At 38.9% G+C, this 21939-nt stretch overlaps 1 protein-coding gene across 2 annotated transcripts in view; it reads right to left on the bottom strand.

Moving 5' to 3' along the window:
* Positions 1–21939, bottom strand: part of LOC306868710 (protein sidekick-1-like) — a 377664-nt gene that overhangs the window by 101726 nt on the left and 253999 nt on the right. For both annotated transcript variants that reach the window (XM_079415005.1, XM_079415004.1), the window contains exons 8-13: positions 20377–20460; positions 12820–13014; positions 10300–10416; positions 8497–8664; positions 6901–7003; positions 6433–6606 (exon numbers count right to left, since the gene is read on the bottom strand). In XM_079415005.1, coding sequence (XP_079271131.1) covers positions 6433–6606; positions 6901–7003; positions 8497–8664; positions 10300–10416; positions 12820–13014; positions 20377–20460 — 841 coding nt within the window. The remainder of the gene's footprint in view (positions 1–6432; positions 6607–6900; positions 7004–8496; positions 8665–10299; positions 10417–12819; positions 13015–20376; positions 20461–21939) is intronic.

Raw genomic sequence — 21939 nt, forward strand, 5'->3', positions numbered from 1 at the left:
ATCTTTTATTTCAAAACAAATCACAAAAATCTAACCTTTCATTGGAGAATAAGAATTTTAAATGGGGGAAAATATTATTATGAAATAAATGTTTTTCTCAAATACACTTTGGACACAATTATTGGCCACACTAGAAATTCTTATGAGTAATATATCTCTGAAGTATATTCCAATTCATATTCACAATTTTGAGCACTCCAGGGTGATTATGAACATGAATATATCCAGCCATGGCTTCCTGTTTCACAGAAATATAAATAGGAGGGAAAACAAAGCCCAAATTCCCTTAATCATCCATCACAATGATAAAAACCAAAGAATATATTTCTGATGTGCAGCGAAAGATAATTGAGCTTCACAAATTAGTGAAGTGGCTTTAAGTAAAGAGCTAGAGCATTGAAAATTCCCATTTCCACCATCAGGGTAATAATTAAGAATTTCCAATCAACAGAAAATATTACAAAACTCTCTGGAAGAGGACATGTGTCTATATTGTCCTAATGCACGGTGAGGAGGAGAGTTTGAGTGGTTAAAGACTCTTCAAGGACCACAGCTGGAGAATTACAGAAAAAGTTTGAGTTTCGGTACAGAAACCTTAAAAAAAATTATCAAACAGCACCTACATCACCACATGTTGTTTGGGAGGGTTTCAAGAAAAAAAGAAAAAAAAGAAAATGCTTTCAGCAAAAAAAACTATCTCCAGCATATTCATTTATCAGACACGACTGGCTTCTATGGTCAGATGTAACTAAAAATGGTGACACTTTACAATAAGGTTCATTAGTTAATGAACTAAGATTGAACAATACTTCTACAGCATTTATTAAGCTTAGTTAATGTTAATTTCAGCATTTACTAATGCACTATTACAATCACAAGTTGTGCTTGTGCTTGTTAACATTAATTAATGCACTGTGAAATAACATGAACTAACAATGAATGACTGTATTAGCATAGTAACTAACATTAACAAAGATGAATAAATACTGTAATAATGTGGTGATCATTGTTCGTTCATGATAGTTAATCATTTGTCATTTGTTAACTAATGTTAAAAAATGACACCTTATTGTAAAGTGTTACCCCAAAAATTTAGCTTTTTAGCAGCAAACACTCAAGATGGGTTTGGTGAACACAGGGATAAAAAGTACCCCATGTGTACAATGAAATATACTGCTGTATTTTTGATGTTGTGGGCCTATATTTCTGCTGGAGGTCCTGGACATCTTGTTTAGACACATGGCATCATGGATTCTATCAAATACCAACAGATAAAAAAATCGATAAGTGACTGACTCTGTTAGAAATCTTATAATGGGCCATGTTTGGATCTTCCAACCATACAATAATCCAAACACAAACCTCAACACAAAAATGGGTCACTGAGCCCAAAACCAAGCTTCTGCTATAGCCATTCCAGACCTCTGACCTGAACCCTGTAGAAAATGAGTGAGGTGAATCTGAAGGATCTGGTGTGATTCTGGATGAAGGAATGGTCTCTGATCTCTTGTCAGGTGTTCTCTAACCTCATCAGGCATTATAGGAGAAAACTCCTATACTATTTTGGCAAATGGAGGTTTCAAAAAGTATTTAATAAAAGGGTACCGTTAATTGTGTCCAATGTGTATTAGAGAAAAACATTTATTTCATAATGATATTTCCACCCATTTCAAATTCTAATTCTCCAATGAAAGGTTAGATTTTTGTGATTTTTAAAAAATAATAGATCAAAAGGATTAACAATGCAGATTTATTTCCACAGCCTTCTTTGATCATATTTACCAAGGGTATCAACAATTCTGTGTGTATGTGTAAATATCATCTTGTTGGTGAGAATCTTCAAAAAAAGTTTGTTATGCCTTAAGTAAATGTAAAAAGTTCAGAAAGTAACCGTATGTGCATCAGTACATTGGATCCCTGCATGTGTCTTAAAGTGACTGCACCTAATATACCTAACTGCTGTCTTAATGTTAATTTAAAAAAGAGAAAAAAAGAAAATCACTCACCGCTCTTGACTGTACAAACAACTTTTGTAGCTTTAACAATGATTAATCTATATTTAATTTATACAGTGAAGAAAATGCAAATGTTATTTTACTTTTGATTATTTAATTTCTGTACTTGAACACCTAGATGTCACGACACACTCAGGAACAGGGAAACGCGGAGGCGAGGAACTTCGTTCAAACATAAACTTTTAATGAACAAACTCAGGAATCGCTGGAGACATAGAATGCACACTGAATGACGATACCACATAAAGACGATCAGACCTGACACAGACACAGGGAAACGCAGGGCTTATAAAGGGAAGACTAAACTAGATAATTAATAACAAGGGGCTGGGGACTAATAAACGAATTGATGACAAACGTGGACAGGAACAGGAAAACCAAATAAGGGCATAAGGAAACACAGGGAGCACGTGGAAACACAAGACACAGGGAAACAAAGTCTGACATCACTCCCCCCTCCGGAAGGCGCGTCCTCGCGCCATATACCATCTAACGTGGAGGGGGGGTGGGCACTCTGAAGGCCTCCAGGGATCAGGGGGTAGGGCTACCGGCCTCCAGAGCGGCGCCCGTTCCGGGAGTCATGCTGGGACCGTGGTCTCGGAGGCGGATCTGGGAGCTTGGGCGGCCATGGCGGGTCCGCCTCCGAGACCACGGTCCCAGCCCCTGCCTCGGCCTCTTCGGCAGGAGCCCTACTACCCCCCCCCCCCCCCCCAAAAAAAAAAATCCTTGGGGGAAGTAGGGGCTCGGGCAATGCGGGGCTCTTAGGGGCGCTCGGGAAGCGCGGGCTATAGGGGGTGCTCGAGAAGCGCAAACTCTTGGGTGGCACTCGGGTAGCGCGAACTCTTGGGTGGCGCTCGGGTAGCACGAACTCTTGGGGGTGCTCGGGTAGCACGAACTCTTGGGGGTGCTCGGGTAGCGCAAACTCTTGGGGATGCTCGGAAAGCGCGAACTCTTGGGGACGCTCGGAAAGCGCAAACTCTTGGGGACGCTCGGGAAGCGCAAACTCTTGGGGGCACTCGGGAAGCGTGGATCTGGACGGGACCAGCGGAGACGTAGCAGAGTTGGCGGGACCAGCGGAGACATAGGAGGGTGCTTGCGAGGAGTGGGTACTGGAGGATACTTGTGAGGAGCAGGTACTGGGCTTGGGAAAGCAACGACCATATTGCCATGGCTTGCCATATTATCTGCAGGCGTGCTTGCCCTTCTTTCTGGAGGCGGGCTTGCCATACTTTGTGCCGGCGGGCTTACCACACTCTCTGTCGGAGTTAACTTCTCCATGGACGGCGGGCTTGGGAAAGCCGCGGACGGCGGCTTGAGTTTCCCTGCGGACAGTGGCTCGGGAGAGCGGCGGACGGCGGCATGAATTTCCCCGCGGATGGCGGGTTTGCGTGGGACGGGAACGGCAGCTGGTGAGGGAGAGCCGTGGACGGCGGCGTGATTTTCCCCGCAAATGGCAGGCTTGCGTTGGCTGCGAATGGCGGCTAGCACGGGAAAGCCGCGGATGGCGGCGTGCTTGGGAGAGCCACGGAAGACGGTGGGCTGGTTCTGGCTCGGGCCCGGACGCCTCCCAGACACCGGTAGATCCCTTCTTTCCAACTCAGTCCGGTTGTGTCTGGGAGGTCCACGGGACGGTGGTAGTTGGCCCCGAGCCAGAACAGCTTTATAAGCATGGCATTATCCCACGCCGTCGCCACTGCGATCTTGCAGAACTCCTCTGCATACACATAAAAGGGGCGATCCTGACGGACTAGGGCGGTGAAGCGGAAGGCGGCGTCCATGCCGCAGGAAAAAACAGCCGCTTACTTTGTCTGGTCCGGTCTTCTGTCACGACACACTCAGGAACAGAGAAACGCGGAGTCGAGGAACTTCGTTCAAACATAAACTTTTAATGCACAAACTCAGAATTCACTGGAGACATAGAACGCACACTGAATGACGATACCACATAAAAACGATCAGACCGGACACAGACACAGGGAAATGCAGGGCTTATAAAGGGCAGACTAAACTAAATAATTAATAACACGGGGCTGAGGACTAATAAACTAATTGATGACAAACAAGGACAAGAACAGGAAAACCAAATAAGGGCATAAGGAAACACAGGGAGCACGTGGAAACACAAGACACAGGGAAACAAAGTCTGACACTAGAACACCTACAAACCTCAAGCATTGTTTAATTAGTATCTTTGTTCATTTGTTCTTATTTAATGACTTTTTACTTGTCTTTAACCTGTTAGCCTGCACCAGAGCGACCTCGCACTGAACGCTCTTTGTTTGCATGTGTCATTGTTTTCTAATAGAATAAATGAAACGGGACAAAGTTAATCTTGTCAAACTCTATATCATTCTGAGGGTCTAAGCCTCAAGCATCGACGACAGATCGCTGTTTTTCGATGGAAAGCTTATAAGGAATGAGTGGCACAAATTTGCTACATTTGTGTAAGCAGTACACATCCAAACACGCAGAGTAAAAAAGCCGTACGTACCTTTATCATTGTAATAACGAGCCACAAACGCGTCCACTGCTGAAATCCCAGTTTAGTTAGAGAGGTAAGGGTCCACAGAAAAACATCCCAGCGAGCACTTTTAGTCCAGCGAAACAATAACGTTGTAATAAGGATGAATATTCCTTTGTTTACGTTTCATTTCTTCAGAGAGTTATTGTTCGCGTCCGTTATGGAATAAATTACGCTCAAAAACAGCGTCTTGGTGGTAAAAAAACAAAACGATTTTGTAGAATACGGTCTTACAAACATAATGAGACCGTCTACGGAAAAAAAAGTCTCAGAAAAGCGGAATATAGATTATTTGAATTTGGCGCTCCCTCCTGCCGGCAGTGACGCTTCTGTGACGCACGCTGTCATCTGAGCGGGGCGTAACTTAGCGATCTGCTTTATCCATAAAAAACTGTTTTTTTTTTCTTCTACATTTTTTATATGTGTGTGTGTGTATTGTGTGGGGAATGTGGCCGTGTCTGCATGATTATAATCTGTATGGACGCACATCAGCGTGTTTATTAGCGACTCTATGACGGCTATCATTGTGATTCATTGATCAGCTATTATTGATTATATGGCCCATCTGTTTGATTATAATCTGAATGGAAGCACATCAGCGTGTGTTTACTGACTCTATGACCATGTCTGGCAATATCACTTCACGTCTGGCAGTGATATTTATCATTGTAATAACGAATAACGAAGAATACTTCAGTATACATACTATATACAAAGCATTTTTTTCTATTTTTTTTCCTTTTTTATTACTCAAATAATTATTTTTGTATTTTTTAGTGCTCAAATAAATCTGTCTATTATTTTATAATTGAAAAACTATGCAGGAACATGTATAATGACTAAAATAGCTTGTATAATTCTGCAATCCATTTGGTGGTTATTTTTCCTCAAACAGGGGGGTGGGGGGACTATAAATAGTTTCAGAAAAAATATTGCAGGAATCTCATTTTTCATGGTATCTTCTTCAAATTTGAAATATGAACTGATGAGACACATGGCTTTCGATCCATTACTTTTCTGGATTGCTCCAGGACTTATTTCATGTATTTGTATATGAAATAAAAAAACATTCAGTGTGGAAAAATATTTTTCAAGGCACGTCAGTGTCTATAACTTTTTATCTTTTTGAGCATTATCAACTCTGGATGATAGATAGTAAAGCCCAGAGTCTCTTCTTTCCAAAGATACCTAATTTGTTTGTGTAAGCACACTTTGTCACAAACTGTTACCATTTTAATTCAGGTAGGTTATTTTCACCTGCGAGGCCCTAAATGGGGTTGAAGGTTAACAGGTTAATACTATTTGAGCTTTATATTTGTAAGTAGTTTTTGCTGTGGTATCAAAATAGGAATCATGAATTGTAAATATTAACAGGTATCTTAAATGCTGGTGTCATATAAGCTTATTTATTAGAACACAAGAAAACATGGGTCAAAAACATAGCAACAGCTATTTAATTTTTTGTGGCAGGGCCAGGGAAAATGTCGGCAGGGCAAGTAAAAAATTTTGCAATCTCAAAAGATCCTTGGAAAAGATTGAGAATTTTCATATTTGGGTGGAGTATCCACCCGAGTATGTAGGTTTTTTTGTCTGTTCTATTGTCCATCAGGTGGAAATCATATTACACCTCTCCTCAACAAGCCTCACGATTTGAGGTATCATTCATGTCTACGTATAGCAGAAACGGTGTGGGATGAGCTACATGACAAAGTTGAATACTTAGGATTAGAGGTTTTTGAGAGACAGCATATTTTTCGCTCTTCAATTCCGTCCTCACACTTCAAAGCCGGCTTGTGAAAAATGACGCGCAATATGCATCCGGAAGGTGACACATCCATCAGCACAGCGCATTAGTCAGCCTAATGCTCAGAGATGAAGGGAAGCTAAGTCACTCACATGACCTCCAGACGGGCCGCCTTGGAGTCGTTGCCGGCCTGAGAGATGATGTCACATGTATAGTCCCCGATGTCCCCGGACCAGGTTTGACTGATGTGCAAGGAGCCCTCCTGCAGGCTGATACGCCCTCCTCTGGTCTGGCTCACTAACTCCTCATCCTTTTTCCACACGTACCTGCCAAGTGAAGGAGACGAGGAGCAGAAGAGAACTCTATCACAGTCGAGCTGACACAGGGGGAGCGCAGGAAACAGCGCTGGCTCATTACGCTGATATCCAGCATATTAGCGCCGAATTAACTGTACAGCACTACGGATCGCGCTTTGAATCAACTTCAAGGCCTGTGGGCTGACATTCTGAATTAACATTACAATCAAACCGAGTGTGGAGCCCTGGGCTCTGATGTTGAGAAGAGAGAAGGAAGCGGCGCGGCGCGGCGCGGCGCGGCACGGCTCGTTAGTCATCACCCACCTCACTGCCACTCGTGGGTCGTGGGTGGCACCGCACTCCAAAATGGCCGTGGTCCCCTTAATGACACGTCTGTCCATGGGAGGGCTGGATATGGACGTGCGACCTTGGAGCAAACACAAACACAGTTAATTCTGCACTAGTTTTCCACACATTTCCAGAACCAAACGGCTACGCTTCACTGTTTAACAGCCTCTTCGCACGTCAACAGCCGAGTGCGTTTCCCTCTCGCTGAGACAATGCCAGGACTTTACATGCTCTGATCAGTGTGTAATAACAAGTCTGGATGCTGTAGATATCACCTTGCAAAGCTGTGCTAAGAAGCTGCTTTTCATGGAACAGCTTATCAGGTTCTGCTCTGACCTTATTTATTTATTTAGGAAAATACTTTTTTTGTGAGTTTTACCTTTGTCCAGTCCAGAACCACACATTTCCACTGAATTAATGGTGGTCAGTTAGTCAAATAATTTTTCCTGTTCATTTTAAATAAAATTATTGATTTTTGATAAACTTTATTTATCAAACTGATTGTCAGATGTTTTAAAGACAATCAGTATCTTTAAATGCGTAGTTAAGGCCTGTTCTCACAAACACAAACAATAAAGATTTTAATATGAACCAATGATTGTTAATGCATCTATTCAAACCAACACAAGCATTTGTTAGCCATCAATGTGAAAGATTTTGTTTTGGAGAGATGTTCTATTCTCTTTTTCATCAAAACAAAAACAGCATTTCATTAGGCTTGTTTGTGGACTTATGGAAGTTACATAGCTACATATGGAGTCTTGTTTGTGCCACGAAAAAAATTAAATAAAAATACAAAATGTAATTGCAACTTTTTATCTCACTATTCTGACTGTATTTATTTATTTTTTATTATTATTGCAATTCCAAGTTTATGTCTTGCAATTGTGAGTTAAAATTTTGCAATCTTGACTTTTTCTCAAAACTGTGACTTTATATATTTTTTTAAAAAGATCTGTCTGTATCACAAAATGCATATTTCGTTCAAAAATATTTTGGGACATTACATTTTGTATTCAAATTAATGCATGGAATCAAATATGTGACCCTGGACCAATAAACCAGCCATAAGGGTCAATTTTTGGAAATTGAGATTTATACATCAACTGAAAGCTGAATAAATAAGCTTTTCATTTATTAGTTTCCATTTATTATTTGTTAGGATAGGACAATATTTGGCAGAGATACAACTATTTGAAAAACTGGAATCTGAGGGTGCAAAAAATCTAAATATTGAAAAAAATCGCCTTTAAATTTGTCCAAATGAAGTCCTTAAACATTCATTTTCATTCAGTCATTCCTTCCTTCATTTATAACTAAATTCCAAATTACAAGATACAAACTCGTAATTGTGAGAAATAAAGTCAGAACTGTGAGATAAAAAGAATATGTAGGGACAGAAAGCTCTCAGATTTCATTTGTGTTCCGAAGGTGAACGAAGGTCTTACAAGTTTGGACCAACATGAGGGTGAGCGATTAATGACAGAATTTAAATTTTTGGGTGAACTATCCCTTTGATTTCTTTTATTCTGTGGCGGAAAGATGGGTTTAGATTAAGTATGTTTCTCTTACTCCATACGGTGAGGGAGGCACTGGCGTTGATCGCTCCCTCTGAGTTAGCCACATAGCAGGTATACATCCCCGTATCTTGCTGAACCACTGGTTGAATCTGCAGACCGCCGGACTCCAGCAGGGTGAAACGCGGAATTTGCACCGAACCGCTGGCGAGGATCTGAGTATCTGATGTGCATACATAAGCAAACAAACACACACACACACACACCAGTTAGCTCAACATCTCGCATCTGCTTCCATATAGGGAATTAATAGAACATCACTATGCATGGTGTCGGAGTCCGGGATGATTTTATTGCAAGCTTAAAGTTTTCCCAGAGGAAAATCCTCCTGAAACTGCCTGCAGAGCTCTCTACCTTGTTAGGGGCCGCTATTAAATATGCTGCTTCATAATTGGGAATGCTATGGAAACGACTTCTTGAATTTCGCCAAAACAGTTGTAGAATATAATGGAAGTTTTTTTTTGTTACTCTTGCATGAAATTATCTTTTGTGTTGCCAATCGGCTGCAACAAAGATATCTTAATGGCTTAAATGCACAAAATACACAACCTCATACATTAATTTATGCCTCTGCTGCATTAACAAAGCGGCGAGGATGCCTGCGATCTGGCTGTAATCAGTAAAATATAGCACTAGAACACATAACAAAACAGCAGGTCCGAGATGGACTCATGTTAATACGGACATTACTTCTGCACATTGATGCTCCGTTCCAAAACCTAGCTAACTGCCTGCATAGACAACATTTTAGTGAAGCATAGATGCAAAAATTTAAAGACTGTTCCAAAAAGTAGTCACCTTAATTATGCTGCCTCCTAATAAATCTTATTTTAACCAAATTCTAAAATAGGATTGAAAGTATCCTTAATGCACAATGCATTGTGACAACAGGGGGGAAAAAGTCCAAAACATCATACAAGGTGAATGAAATTATTGTTACAGATAAACTTAAAATTCATCATGTATTGTAAAGACTTTTACATCGCTAAAAAGATTTCTATTTCAAACAAATGCTGTTCTATTTATTAAAAAATCCTGAAAATTGTATCAAAGTTTCCACAAAAATATTAATCAGAACTGTTTTCAACTGATTTTTAAGAAATGTTTCTTGAGCAGCAAATCAGCATATTAGAATGATTTCTGAAGGATCATGTGACTCTGAAGACTGAATAGAAAAGTTATTTTAAACTGTACTAATATTTCACAATATTAGTGTTTTTGCTGTATTTAGATATTATGATTGCTGAGCATAAGAGACTTCTTTCAAAAACATTTTAAAAAACCATTTAATTTTTTTTTACTGAACGCAAACCTTTAAACATTAGTGTATTTTATGCAAAGAAGGCAAAGATTCTGATGAACTCAGTATAAAATGAATTAATTCAAGATTATAAATAATGAAAATGTTAATGATAAATTAACATATTTTATTTAGTGCAGAAAAACATTGACACAAACCGTTCAGTGGAATTGAATATTTATGATTTAGCTAATATTCAGGTATGCAGTGTACTTTCATGCAATTCACTTGCCAAAATTAAACTCAAGTGAACTCAATTGTGAGTCAAGTGTCCCCTACATAGGCAGTGTGTGAAGTTTCTGCCTATGTAGATGGCTGCAAATGGTTTAGACCCAAGATATAGTAGATAATGGACAAGACGCTCCAATGTAGGCAGCAGGCAAGAAGGCAACTCTATAGGTTTTGGAACAAAGCTCAGATGTGATTTATGCCTTGTTCATTAGTGAATTACAAATGCTAAAACTGCTCAAATCAAACATCACTTTGCACTAGCTTTACCTCTCTTCCAGATGACGGCAGGTTTAGGGGCCCCAGATACCTGACAGGTGAACGTGGCCACCGCTCCATGTGTGACAGTGATGTCGACCGGCGCCACGGTGAAGGCCGGAGTCATACCTGCAAAACACACAGTCACAGTTTTTGATCAGGAAGAGAAAACGCCACATTCGTTCAGTGGCCCCTCATTCAATCCCCTCATCCCTCATTTTTAATGCAGTCCACCCACACACCCCCACAGGAACATGCAAATTATTACAAGAGTCCAAACACCAGCCAGTAAATTGTATTAAAACAATGTTATGTCCATCAAAACATTACTGATGCTTTTATTGCAATGCGGGACATGTCTGCAAATTTGTGTTTCAAATCGGAGACGGTAAACAACTAGCATGAATCTAATTATACTGTTCTGATTGGGTGCCCAATGTGGCATTGTGGAGTTGCTAGGTCATTTTTAATAGGCAGAGATGTGTAAATGAACAGGTATTTCCATTTGGAAAAGTAAAACATACTGCTGTTTGAGAGCAAAAGATCTCTGTTTGGATGCATTGTTGAATATGTGCCAATTCATTTGGAACAGTAGAGACAGAAATATAAAACCCATTACAGCTTGCTTTCCAATTGCTTTACTTCATTTTTATCACATGAGTACTGATGCCACGGTAAGGCTGGGCAGTATAACCAAAATTTTATATTATGCTATGAGTAATTTTTTATTATAGTCACAGTCTAGTAATTTTTTTCCAGACTGACCAATATTTCTATGACTAATACAGATACAGATTATTGCAACCAAGGCTCATTGGTTCTACCTACCAAAACTTGCTTCTACCTACAGTGCAAAATGTCTGCAAAACTTCAAAAACCTATCTACAATTTACAGCAGTTTCCAGCTAAAATGAAAACTACAGATCATTGATTAATAAAGACTTAATTTTGTAGTTCCTAGCACAATATTAAGTCATAACCTGACAAAGCATAGTGCATTAATAGTAAACTAATAAATTATCGCCTTTGCATCACATAACCAGCTCCATATGTGTGGCTTTTCTGACTTGTTCAGTTGGTCTCTTGGTACATAATTGCACTTGAAATGCAGAGTGCTATAAAAGACATGAGTCACGACAAAAAGAGCTCAAAGACTTGTAGAAGCAATCTAAAATGATCTGGTTGCTTCAGCAACTGCATTTTTACCTCATGTTTGCATTTTTTAAAAACTTTTTTTTAAACTTTTTATTTTTTAGACTGCCAGATTCACATATATCTGTTTTGGATAAAACTGAGCATGCTTTTATTATCGGACATTTAATTTGAAATATTCTGCAAAATGTGCAAGAAGCAACTCAATTCCATTTCGCCAAAAAATAGTTAAATGAACCTCTATATCTCTTACTTGATTGTATTATGACGGTATATCAGCGCTATCTTTGTTAGAGCACCTGAACTGTACATCTTGACAGAATGTTTGACACTGAAAAATCAGAGGTTGTATGACACCGAAAATCAACACTTCAGAAAAACTGCAATGTTTTTTACTTACGGCGACCCCATTCACAGGCTCTCTGGGGAGATAAAGGCCTGGTGAGTGATTACATATAGCATTCATCCACTGTACTTTTCCTTGATCACTTTAGCATGAAACAGATCTATACAGGAATAATAAAGCCAGCAGAAGAACTAACACAGCTTTGATTGAACCGCCGCTCAACGAGCGAGTCTAGATATGCACAATCAATATGCAAGACAGAAGAAGCCGCATTCCATGCAAGATCTTCAGCCATTCAGAGCTGAAGTGAGCGAGTGCTTTTTTAATAACTTAAAACTTTCTTTTAGGCCTGAAATGAATTGCTTATCTTTATTAAAGGGTCCTTATTCTATGTTTTATTATTTTTTTTTACTTTAAAGCTCAGCTTATTAGTGAGGGTTTTGTGCTCTAAAACAGTACAAGTTTTATTTTTATGTTTTGAACATACCCTGAAGACTGTAAAACATTTCCTTTTAAACAAAATATTGCTCTTTTTAATGACCAAGCTTCATTCCCAAAAATGGCCTGTAAAAGCACAGACAATCAGATGATTCAAAGGTCAATACAGCTAGAAGTTAAAATCATTACGACAATCTACATGCAGTAAATATGTGCAATCAGGGCTGTGGTAATTATCTGTGCGATGAGAGTGCTCCTCTAAGGGGATCTTAAGGTCCTCATGTACAGATCAGGGCAGTGCCCTGATAAACACTACGATGTAATCGACTCCAGACAGGCCTCTCCACAGGGAGCCATTGTATCTCTTATGGAAAGGAGTGAGAATCACACAACCGTAGATTAGGAACAACACATCTGTCACGCCGGATAACTGCTGTGCAACGGCTGAGAGAAGGTGCACTTTGCAGCTGGCCATATCTAATACCCTTGACAATGTCTCGATTGTTTGTGTGTCAATAATTAGTAGCATCGAGTCTGGAAGGTGTACGATAAAGAATGCATGACGCCCCGCAGGCTGGCCTCGGGGTCAGACTCACTCGTGACGTCCAGGTAAGTGTGGACCTGAGCCTCTCCGGCTGAGTTCCTGGCGAAGCACTGGAAGATTCCGGCATCGCTGGGCTGTAGCTTCCTGACCTGAAGCCCCATGCTGGAGATAACCTTGTAGCGAGGGTTGTTGAGTTTACTGAGGGGCACGGCATCCTTATACCACTCCAGCTTCGGCATGGGAACCCCTGTGAATTAAAAACACAACATGATAGGTCATTATGATGGATGAAGGAAGATGAAGGAAGGAATTGAACAGCTGAGTCCAGAATTTTTAAATAAAATTTTAAATGAAATCTGGAAATTAATATTTTTTTTAAAGAAAAGTGTTTAAAGTTTTTCTCATTCGCTTTGGAGCATTTCTCGAATCGTCCTTAATATTTGCAAAGAAGTATGTGTATTTCTACAAAAAAATTGTACAAACAGCACCACACAATAGATTACCTGCAAAAGCCTGTAACGTCCTCAAAACCTTTAGTTCATCTCTCAAAGGTAAGTATTTATGTACAGTCATGGCCATAAATATCGGCACCCTTGGTAAATATGATCAAAGAAGGCTGTGAAAATTAATCTGCATTGTTAATCCTTTTGATCTTTCATTTTTTTTTTAAATTACAAAAATATAACCTTTCATTGGATAATAAGAATTTTAAATGGGGGAAAATATTATTATGAAATAAATGTTTTTCTCAAATACACTTTGGACACAATTATTGCCCCCCCCCCCCCCCCCCCCTAGAAATTCTTATAAGTAAAATATCTCTGAAGTATATTCCCATTCATATTCACAATTTTGAGCACTCCAGGGTGATTATGAACATGAATATATCCAGCCATGGCTTCCTGTTTCACAGAAATATAAATAGGAGGGAAACAAAGCCCAAATTCCCTTAATCATCCATCACAATGAGAAAAACCAAAGAATATATTTCTGATGTGCAGCGAAAGATAATTGAGCTTCACAAATTAGTGAAGTGGCTTTAAGAAAAGAGCTACAGCAGTGAAAATTCCCATTTCCACCATCAGGGCAATAATTAAGAATTTCTAATCAACATAAAATGTTACGAAACTGCCTGGAAGAGGACGTGTGTCTATATCGTCCTAATGCACGGTGAGGAGGAGAGTTTGAGTGGCTAAAGACTCTCCAAGGATCCCAACTGGAGAATTGCAGAATATAGTCAGGGCTCCAGACAAAAAAATCGAGTAAGGAGCCATTGGCTCCTATAAAAGAAAAACTTAGGCGCCAAATTATTTTTTTAGGTGCCACAGAATAAAAGTGGTTTATTTTATTATTATCATTTTATTTTTCCCCCCTATTTTAACATTTCAATCATTTTGTCATGTGTTTATGTCTTATCTTTTCTAGGTTTTATCAGCATTTTAATCCATCTTGTAGATGATCAGGTCGACCGGGGGACTAAGGTTCACTTAAAGTGTGAATTAAATGTCTTTTACAACTTGAAATATACAGTCACAAAGAATTGTTCGTTACACAGAATCTGTACCAATATCATGGACCATAAGCATCACTTGGCAACTGAGTGCAGTGCATCCTATAAATGTTGTCACGTCTTTCACACATTCAGTCTGTTTTTCTTCATTAGTAAAATGCAATTTTATAGGAGGAGTTGAATCATGTACAACACAATAAGTAAAAATATCAATATGCAACAGCGCATAAATATAGCAAAACGCTCCTCTTTATAATTATTTTTCTAGCTGACTGATGAGTTTATGGACACTGAGTGGTTATTCTGAGGTAAATGTATTACAATGCAATGTTTACAAGCTTTATACATTTCCTCAGTTTGAAACACTGAATGAGCTTTTACATAAAACATTTCAGTAAGTTGTACTATAGGCTTTCTTATTGCCTACCTTTTGATCATGTTCATTTCATACTATAGTAGTAAATGGAAATATATAATGGGTTCACTTGCTGCTTTAACTGAGGTGCTAAAGAGATCGCGCCTGAGCATTAAGTGCGATACTCTCCTGTCGCGCGATCCGGACGCATACACGGACCGTGTGGACGCGGGGTACTGGTGTTTATATTACTGAAAGTGTGCGCTTGTGGTCCGCATTAAAGAGCACCCAAACCGCATCATTTGAATTTCGTAGCATTTTAAAGCTGATACTTTGTTTATTAAAAAGTAAGACAGCACAAAGCTTTTTGCGATTACTGGATGGCAAGTGCGCTTCAAATAACAGGAAGTCCATGCATTAACAGAACACAGCATATAGACTAAGATCTCGATAAGAAGATCGACCGGACAAGTGTAAATGCATCTGGTTGTTGAAACCACATATGGTAATTTTACTCCTCCCATAATATTAAAATAATAGACGTGTGAGAGCGTTTTATAGGCTATATGGCATGTTATAGTCAGATATGACAGCGCAATGCAACAAGCATCACCGCGGATGAGTAGCGGAGTATTTCTTCAGCAAGCGACGCGCAAACTGAATGAACCTGAAAGTAAGCCGCAGACGCTCAACACACAATCTTCTTCATTAAAAGTAGCGAGACTAGCCTATCTTTCCAGTGCTGATGCCGCGCGCTCTCTTGATATTGAAATTAGACAGGCTTTCATTGACGTGAACTCCGTTATATTTGCATATGAAGCGGGAATTGAAGAACGGATTTATATCCGTTTTGCGAAGACACATTTATGTGGCCAAGTGTAAATGGGGAAACGTTTTAACAAATCATATAGATATCCGATCAGAGAAAATGCATGAAGTGACCAGGTGTAAACAGGCCCTTTCAGGTCTCTCTCACTGCGTTCAGCAGACTGTGTGCGGCAGAGACGAGGACTGTTTGAAACTCTTTTCCAGTAAAACTTTGATGCGCATCGTCTTATGTTTAATACGTGAACATAACAAAAGATGTGAGCGCAAAACAATCGGGAAAAAAGTCCTTTCATGCAAATTATATATAGTCGCCAGTGGCGACCTCAGCAAAAACTTCACTCGCAAATTAATATTTTTGTCGCAGTTTGGAGCCCTGATAGTTGAGTCTTGGGGTCAGAAAACCTTAAAAAAAATTGTCAAACAGCACATACATCACCACATGTTGTTTGGGAGGGTTTCAAGAAAAAATCTCCTAGCTCATCCAAAAACAATCTCCAGCATATTCAATTATCAGACACGCCTGGAACTTCAAATGGGACTGGCTTCTATGGTCAGATGAAACTAAAAAATATTTTTTTTAGCAGCAAACACTCAAGATGGGTTTGGTGAACACAGGGATAAAAAGTACCCCATGTGTACAATGAAATATACTGCTGTATTTTTGATGTTATGGGCCTATATTTTCCAACAGATAAAAAATCAATAAGTGACTGACTCTGTTAGAAATCTTATAATGGGACATGTTTGGATCTTCCAACCCGTACAATAATCCAAACACAAACCTCAAAAACAATACAAAAATGGGTCACTGAGCATAAAACCAAGCTTCTGCTATGGCCATTCCAGTCCTCTGACCTGAACCCTGTAGAAAATGAGTGAGGTGAACTGAAGAGAAGAAGCACCGAGCTGTGAATCTGAAAGATCTGGAGTGATTCTAGATGAAGGAATGGTCTCTGATCTCTTGTCAGGTGTTCTCTAACCTCATCAGGCATCATAGGAGAAAATTTAGAGCTGTTAAACTGACAAATTGAGGTTTCAAAAAGTATTGAATAAAAGGGTGCCATTAATTGTGGCCAATGTGTATTAAAGTAAAAAAATATTTCATAATGATATTTCCCCCCATTTTTAAATTCTTATTTTCCAATGAAAGGTTAGATTCTTGTGATTTAAAAAAAATAAAAGATCAAAAGGATTACATTTTTTCTCAGTTGCTTTGGTGCATTTCTCAGAACAGAAATGAAATTTTCAAAACTACTTGTTCAACCTCCACATCATCTAGTAACTTGTGCACATCATAAAAGCAGTTTCTCATTCTTTTGAACAAGTTGGGATTGCTTTGGTACATTCATGCAACTGATTATGTACATTTGTCTTCTGTTTCCTACATTATCAGTTGCTATTGTCAGGTTGCTCAAAATGTATTATATAGTTCTCTGTGCTATTGTCTTACCCCTCAAAACATCTAGTCATTAGTTCATCGTTTAAGTCATTAAATGCAAAATGGTTGATCTAGTTGTCATAAACTGTCAAGCATATTTTCTACACATCTCTATTAGACTTTTTGTAAATTTGCCACAAATTGTGCAGGTGAATCTTGACTCTCACTAATGAAGAGAATATAGATCAACCAATTATAAACCGATTCTCTGAAATAGCTCAAAGGTGCATTCCATGACCCTTCAATTGGAAAGCATATATAGACAGAGGACAACACAAAAGTTACAAATTCTGATGAACATCCAGAAAACGATCAGGGACAACAGCCGAGAGGAAGAAGAGGAGTAAGAATGCATGGAAGTGTACAGAGTCAAAACAGAGGAAGAGGAAGAAGAGGCCAAGGACAAAGGTGCATATCAGATGAAATAATGTTGTCAATCATGGCTTTACAATGGCTGAAGGGCGCAGCTAAAAATTGGGAGATCGACCATATCCTCAATAATTCAAACATTTTGAAACAGTCTCTTTCAATCAATATCCCACATACTGTAATGTCTAAATTTGTTCTTTTGAAGGGAAATATGGCATACATAAGAAGTGCAGCCTTCTGCATTTCAGTACAGTAACTGTCATCCAAACTGTTGCCATATAGTGTACATCAGGTAATACTACTGTAACAGAGTGCACTGTTACACTTCACACTACTTTACATGTAATACATTCGTACAAAAATAAATGTACTGTATAAATACAAATGTTCATATACTTTTTTTTCTATGTACTATTGACTCTTCTCAACAAATATCAGATAACAAATATTGGCCATGACTGTATATGAACATATCAGTGCCATCAGAATGAAAAGTCCTTATGTCATTGTTCACAAACAAGATAGTCAAAATGCTTAGTAATGTTGTCAATACTGTATAACAGTGCACTCTGTTAGTATTACCTCAGGTAAACTATGGCAATAGTTTAGATGACAGTTACTGTATTGAAATGCCAAAGGCTACAATTCTAATGTATGCCATATATCAATTTCAAAAGTACAAATTTACACATCACTGTGTGTGGGATGATGATTGAAAGAGACAGTTTCGAAATGTTTGAGTTATTGAGGATGTGGTCAGTCTCCCAATATTTGGCTGCACCCTTCAGCCAAGGCTTCAGCCATTGTAAGGCCATGATTGACAACATGGTCCACAATAGTGGCCCTTATTTCATCTGATATTCGCCTCTGTCCATGGCCTCTTCTGCCTCTTCCTTTGTTTTGCCTCTGTACCTTTCCACCATGCATCCTTACTCCTCTTCTTCCTCTCGACTGTTGACCCTGATCGTTTTCTGAACTATCATCCATTGTCAGAATTTGTAACTTTTGTGTTGTCCTCTGTTGTTGTTGTGGAGGTTGAACAAGTAGTTTTGAGAATTTCATTTCTGATCTGAGAAATGCACCAAAGAGACAGAAAAACTATAATAATTTGAGATGCTTTTATTTTTTTTATTTTTTTTAAAGGACAGAAAGTTATAGAAAGTGAAAAGCCAATAAATATTTTCACATTATGGCTGATCACGGACAGAAGGCAGACATTAAAGTAGCATATTATTTGTATAAATAAATTCACAATGATAATTAAAAATAAATCTGTTTACATGTGAATTTAGAAATCACAAAATTATAACATACAATATAAAAAACGGATATCCATTTTGAGATTTACTAAAGATATTTAACAGGATCTGTGTGAAAATAGAGGAATTTAGTATTAAATATAAAATATTCAATACCTACTGAAACCGACAGACAGACAAAACAGACAGATAGATTGTTAGAAAAACAGACAGAAAGATAGACAGACAGACCGACCAACCGACAGACAGACAGACAGATATAGATAGATAGATAGATAGATAGATAGATAGATAGATAGATAGATAGATAGATAGATAGATAGATAGATAGATAGATAGATAGATAGATAGATAGACAGACAGAGACAGACAGACAGACAGACAAATAGACAGACCGACAGATAGACAGACAGATAGACAGACAGATAGACAGACCAACAGATAGACAGATGGCACTGAGGCAGCACTACATTAAGCTTCCCAGGTTCAGTGAATCCATATTGCCAAAGTGAAATTACACTACGTTTATCCCCATTCTTGTTTTTGGAAGCTCAGGCCTGTGCGGTATGAAGCCACATGCACCGCATTGGTCTAAACACTCTTTATTATACACACTCATAGGTCTAATTTTGAAAATGCTGGCTGCACCCGTTGTAGGATATAAAAAAGATGAAGTGTCAAGTGGAAATGAGATGATCTGAGGCCTTAAGCCTCCAAACAGATTCGGCTAGCATGCTTCTAAGAATATTCCAGCAGCTTGGAAAAGCGCACTCTCGGGGGGGATGATTTAAGTAACAGCTGAAAGAGCTAACAGAGAAAATTATCACTCGCTGTGGCTCTCGTCTGCATCAAGAGGAGGCCACCAGATTGTATTATTCAAACTCATTTAGCGCTCTTCGCCTGTGGTTAACGGCTGTATCAAGCTCCACTCGGCAGCAAACAGCCGCAGACTTTGCCGTGCAAATTTTCCAAGACGTATCAATAGAGCGAGGGGCTCTGGGCATGTGTTATAGTCTTTTCCTTGATCCTTGAGAGCTGAAGACTTCTGATTCTGCTCTGGAGAGATATAACTTCTCAAAACAAAAGGATTCCTTTCAATCCAGCCACATAAAAAAGTGAGAACGGTCCCAGAAGCAGCACATAAGAGAGGTAATGGATTGATTCCACTTTCCACTCTTGAGGATTCGGCGGGGTGACTCGCTTGTTTTTATTTCTCGCAGCCCATCTGATGCTGAGGGATCATTTTTACCCCTCGCTGAAATTGCAGCTGTGCCGAGCCTGAACCTCAACGGACAAATATCATAAGTACGGTTATAACAGTTGGGCCGACTTTCCATTCCAGCACTATTAGAAAGCTAGATAATATTTCTGGCAGAAAACCAATACCATTTCATCGCCCATTTTTCCATTCTATAATGATAATGGATTAAGCCCCTTCCCATCAACACCTCATATCTCACAGCTAATCGTAAACTCTTCACCACTCGTCCGAAAGGCCACCATCTGTCTTCCACGAAGGGACGCTGACATCCTCTAAATGCACAGATTTTATAAATCACCCCCAAACAGAGCAGGGCACAGCCCTCGGGGTTGGTTAATAGACACGCACGGCGCTCCTGGAACTTCATTTACGACAGTAGGCGGCAGCGCAAAGAGTGCAACGTGAAAATTGCTATAAATACCTTTACGTAACTAAGCTTACCGACTACAAAAGCTCTGAGCGCTTAGGGTTAGAAGGGGGTTGAAGTGTATTGTATGTCTATTGTGTGTAAAGCATATTGCAGAGTATACTTATAAATCTCGAATCAATCCAGCCCCCTCGGTTTAAGTCCCGCACGTAAAACACTCACCTCGAGCTTGGCACTGGATATCCATGCTTTTCTCCACCTCTCCCATCATCTTTCTCCTGGGCTCAGCGGTGAAATAGGGCGCCTCTGCAAAAAGCAAATAAGCTAATAAGCTTATTTGAGAACACAGTGGCATTTCTCAACTGAATACGAATGACGTTTTTCGAGGTATTGAAATTCATAAAGAAGCTTCAGAAATAATCAAATGATTCCGTCAGACAAATTCAATGTATTTTCTTAAAAACTGTATTTTCATTGAGCGCAGATGGGTGTGGAACAAATTTATTCCCTTTTCAGTAGCAACTGAACGTTTACTGGAGCAAAAGTAATGAATTCATAAACACTGTCAAAATTGAAATGCTCGGCTTGTGGGCTTAATGTGGTCACGTGCCTTCGGCAGTCAGACATGTGGAAGCATCCCATTAAGACTGAGAGCACTGGTGGGCATGTTTCGTTTGCTCACCTAATGCACAACGTCCTCTACTGTAATGTTTGGACTTCCTGCAGAGGCACAGATGGCCACTGAGACTTCACTTTCTCACAATACTGCAGTCTTACATTATAGATTTCATGCTTATAAAACATCTGTTATGAGTATGTAATGAAGAAAATCTGCCATTGATTATGTTCACATTATACTGTAAACAGATCTGTATGAATGCTGTTTTAAAGGAACGGTTCTTCCCAAAAATACAATTCTGACAATGATTTATTTATCTCCATACTGTTACAAGTCTTTGTAGAAAACTGAATGAAATATTAGTCAAAATATTCACACTGCACTTTTACACATGTAGTGCATATGACTTCCAAGTCATGTAAATTCATATCACTCCCAAACAAATTGTACCTTTAGGGGTACTACAGCTTATCACTGGGGGAGTATCCCTTAAAGGGTCGTTTTTGTACCTTATTTCCCTAGGTTCATAGAAGTAGCTTTAGGATACATTTTACTACTCTATGGTACTAATACACACCTTTGAGGATTAAATACGGTACAAAGTTGTCCCTTCTAGGGTTCTATCTCAATGAAAAGCTGTTAAAGACACCTTTTTTTCTGGCAGGGTATATTTTTGTGAGACGGAAGACAGAAATTTAAATGTGATGATTCATTTGTTAATGTTAAAGTACATATTAATGTAAGTCACTAGATTTTTTTTTGGCACTGGTCAATTTTTAGATTTTGAACTATTGCTTTCACAACTTGTAGCCTTTCAGGAAAGAAAACATTCAAACTACGCATAAGTCTTTATTTTTATCATAATTTATCTATTTGCATCTTTACATTTCAATTACAAGTCTTGAAAAAGTTTTCTCAAAAAATTTTTTTTTCTTCTGATCCCAAAATATCCACTTGACTATAGCAATTACAGTTTTATTCCTATTTATATTCTGAAGGATTTTATAGAAGGGTTTGTTCACATAACAATCACATGGTTTATATAGCATTGTATTTCCTAAAAACATGGTGGAAATGTATTTGTTTTCTGGCTGTAGACAGTATTTCCTGATTTATGAGTGATCTAAAAGAAATATCCAAAGCCCCCTCTGTAAAAACTGTAAATA

Source organism: Barbus barbus (genome assembly GCF_936440315.1).
Source record: "Barbus barbus genome assembly, chromosome: 4".
NCBI lineage: Eukaryota > Metazoa > Chordata > Actinopteri > Cypriniformes > Cyprinidae > Barbus > Barbus barbus.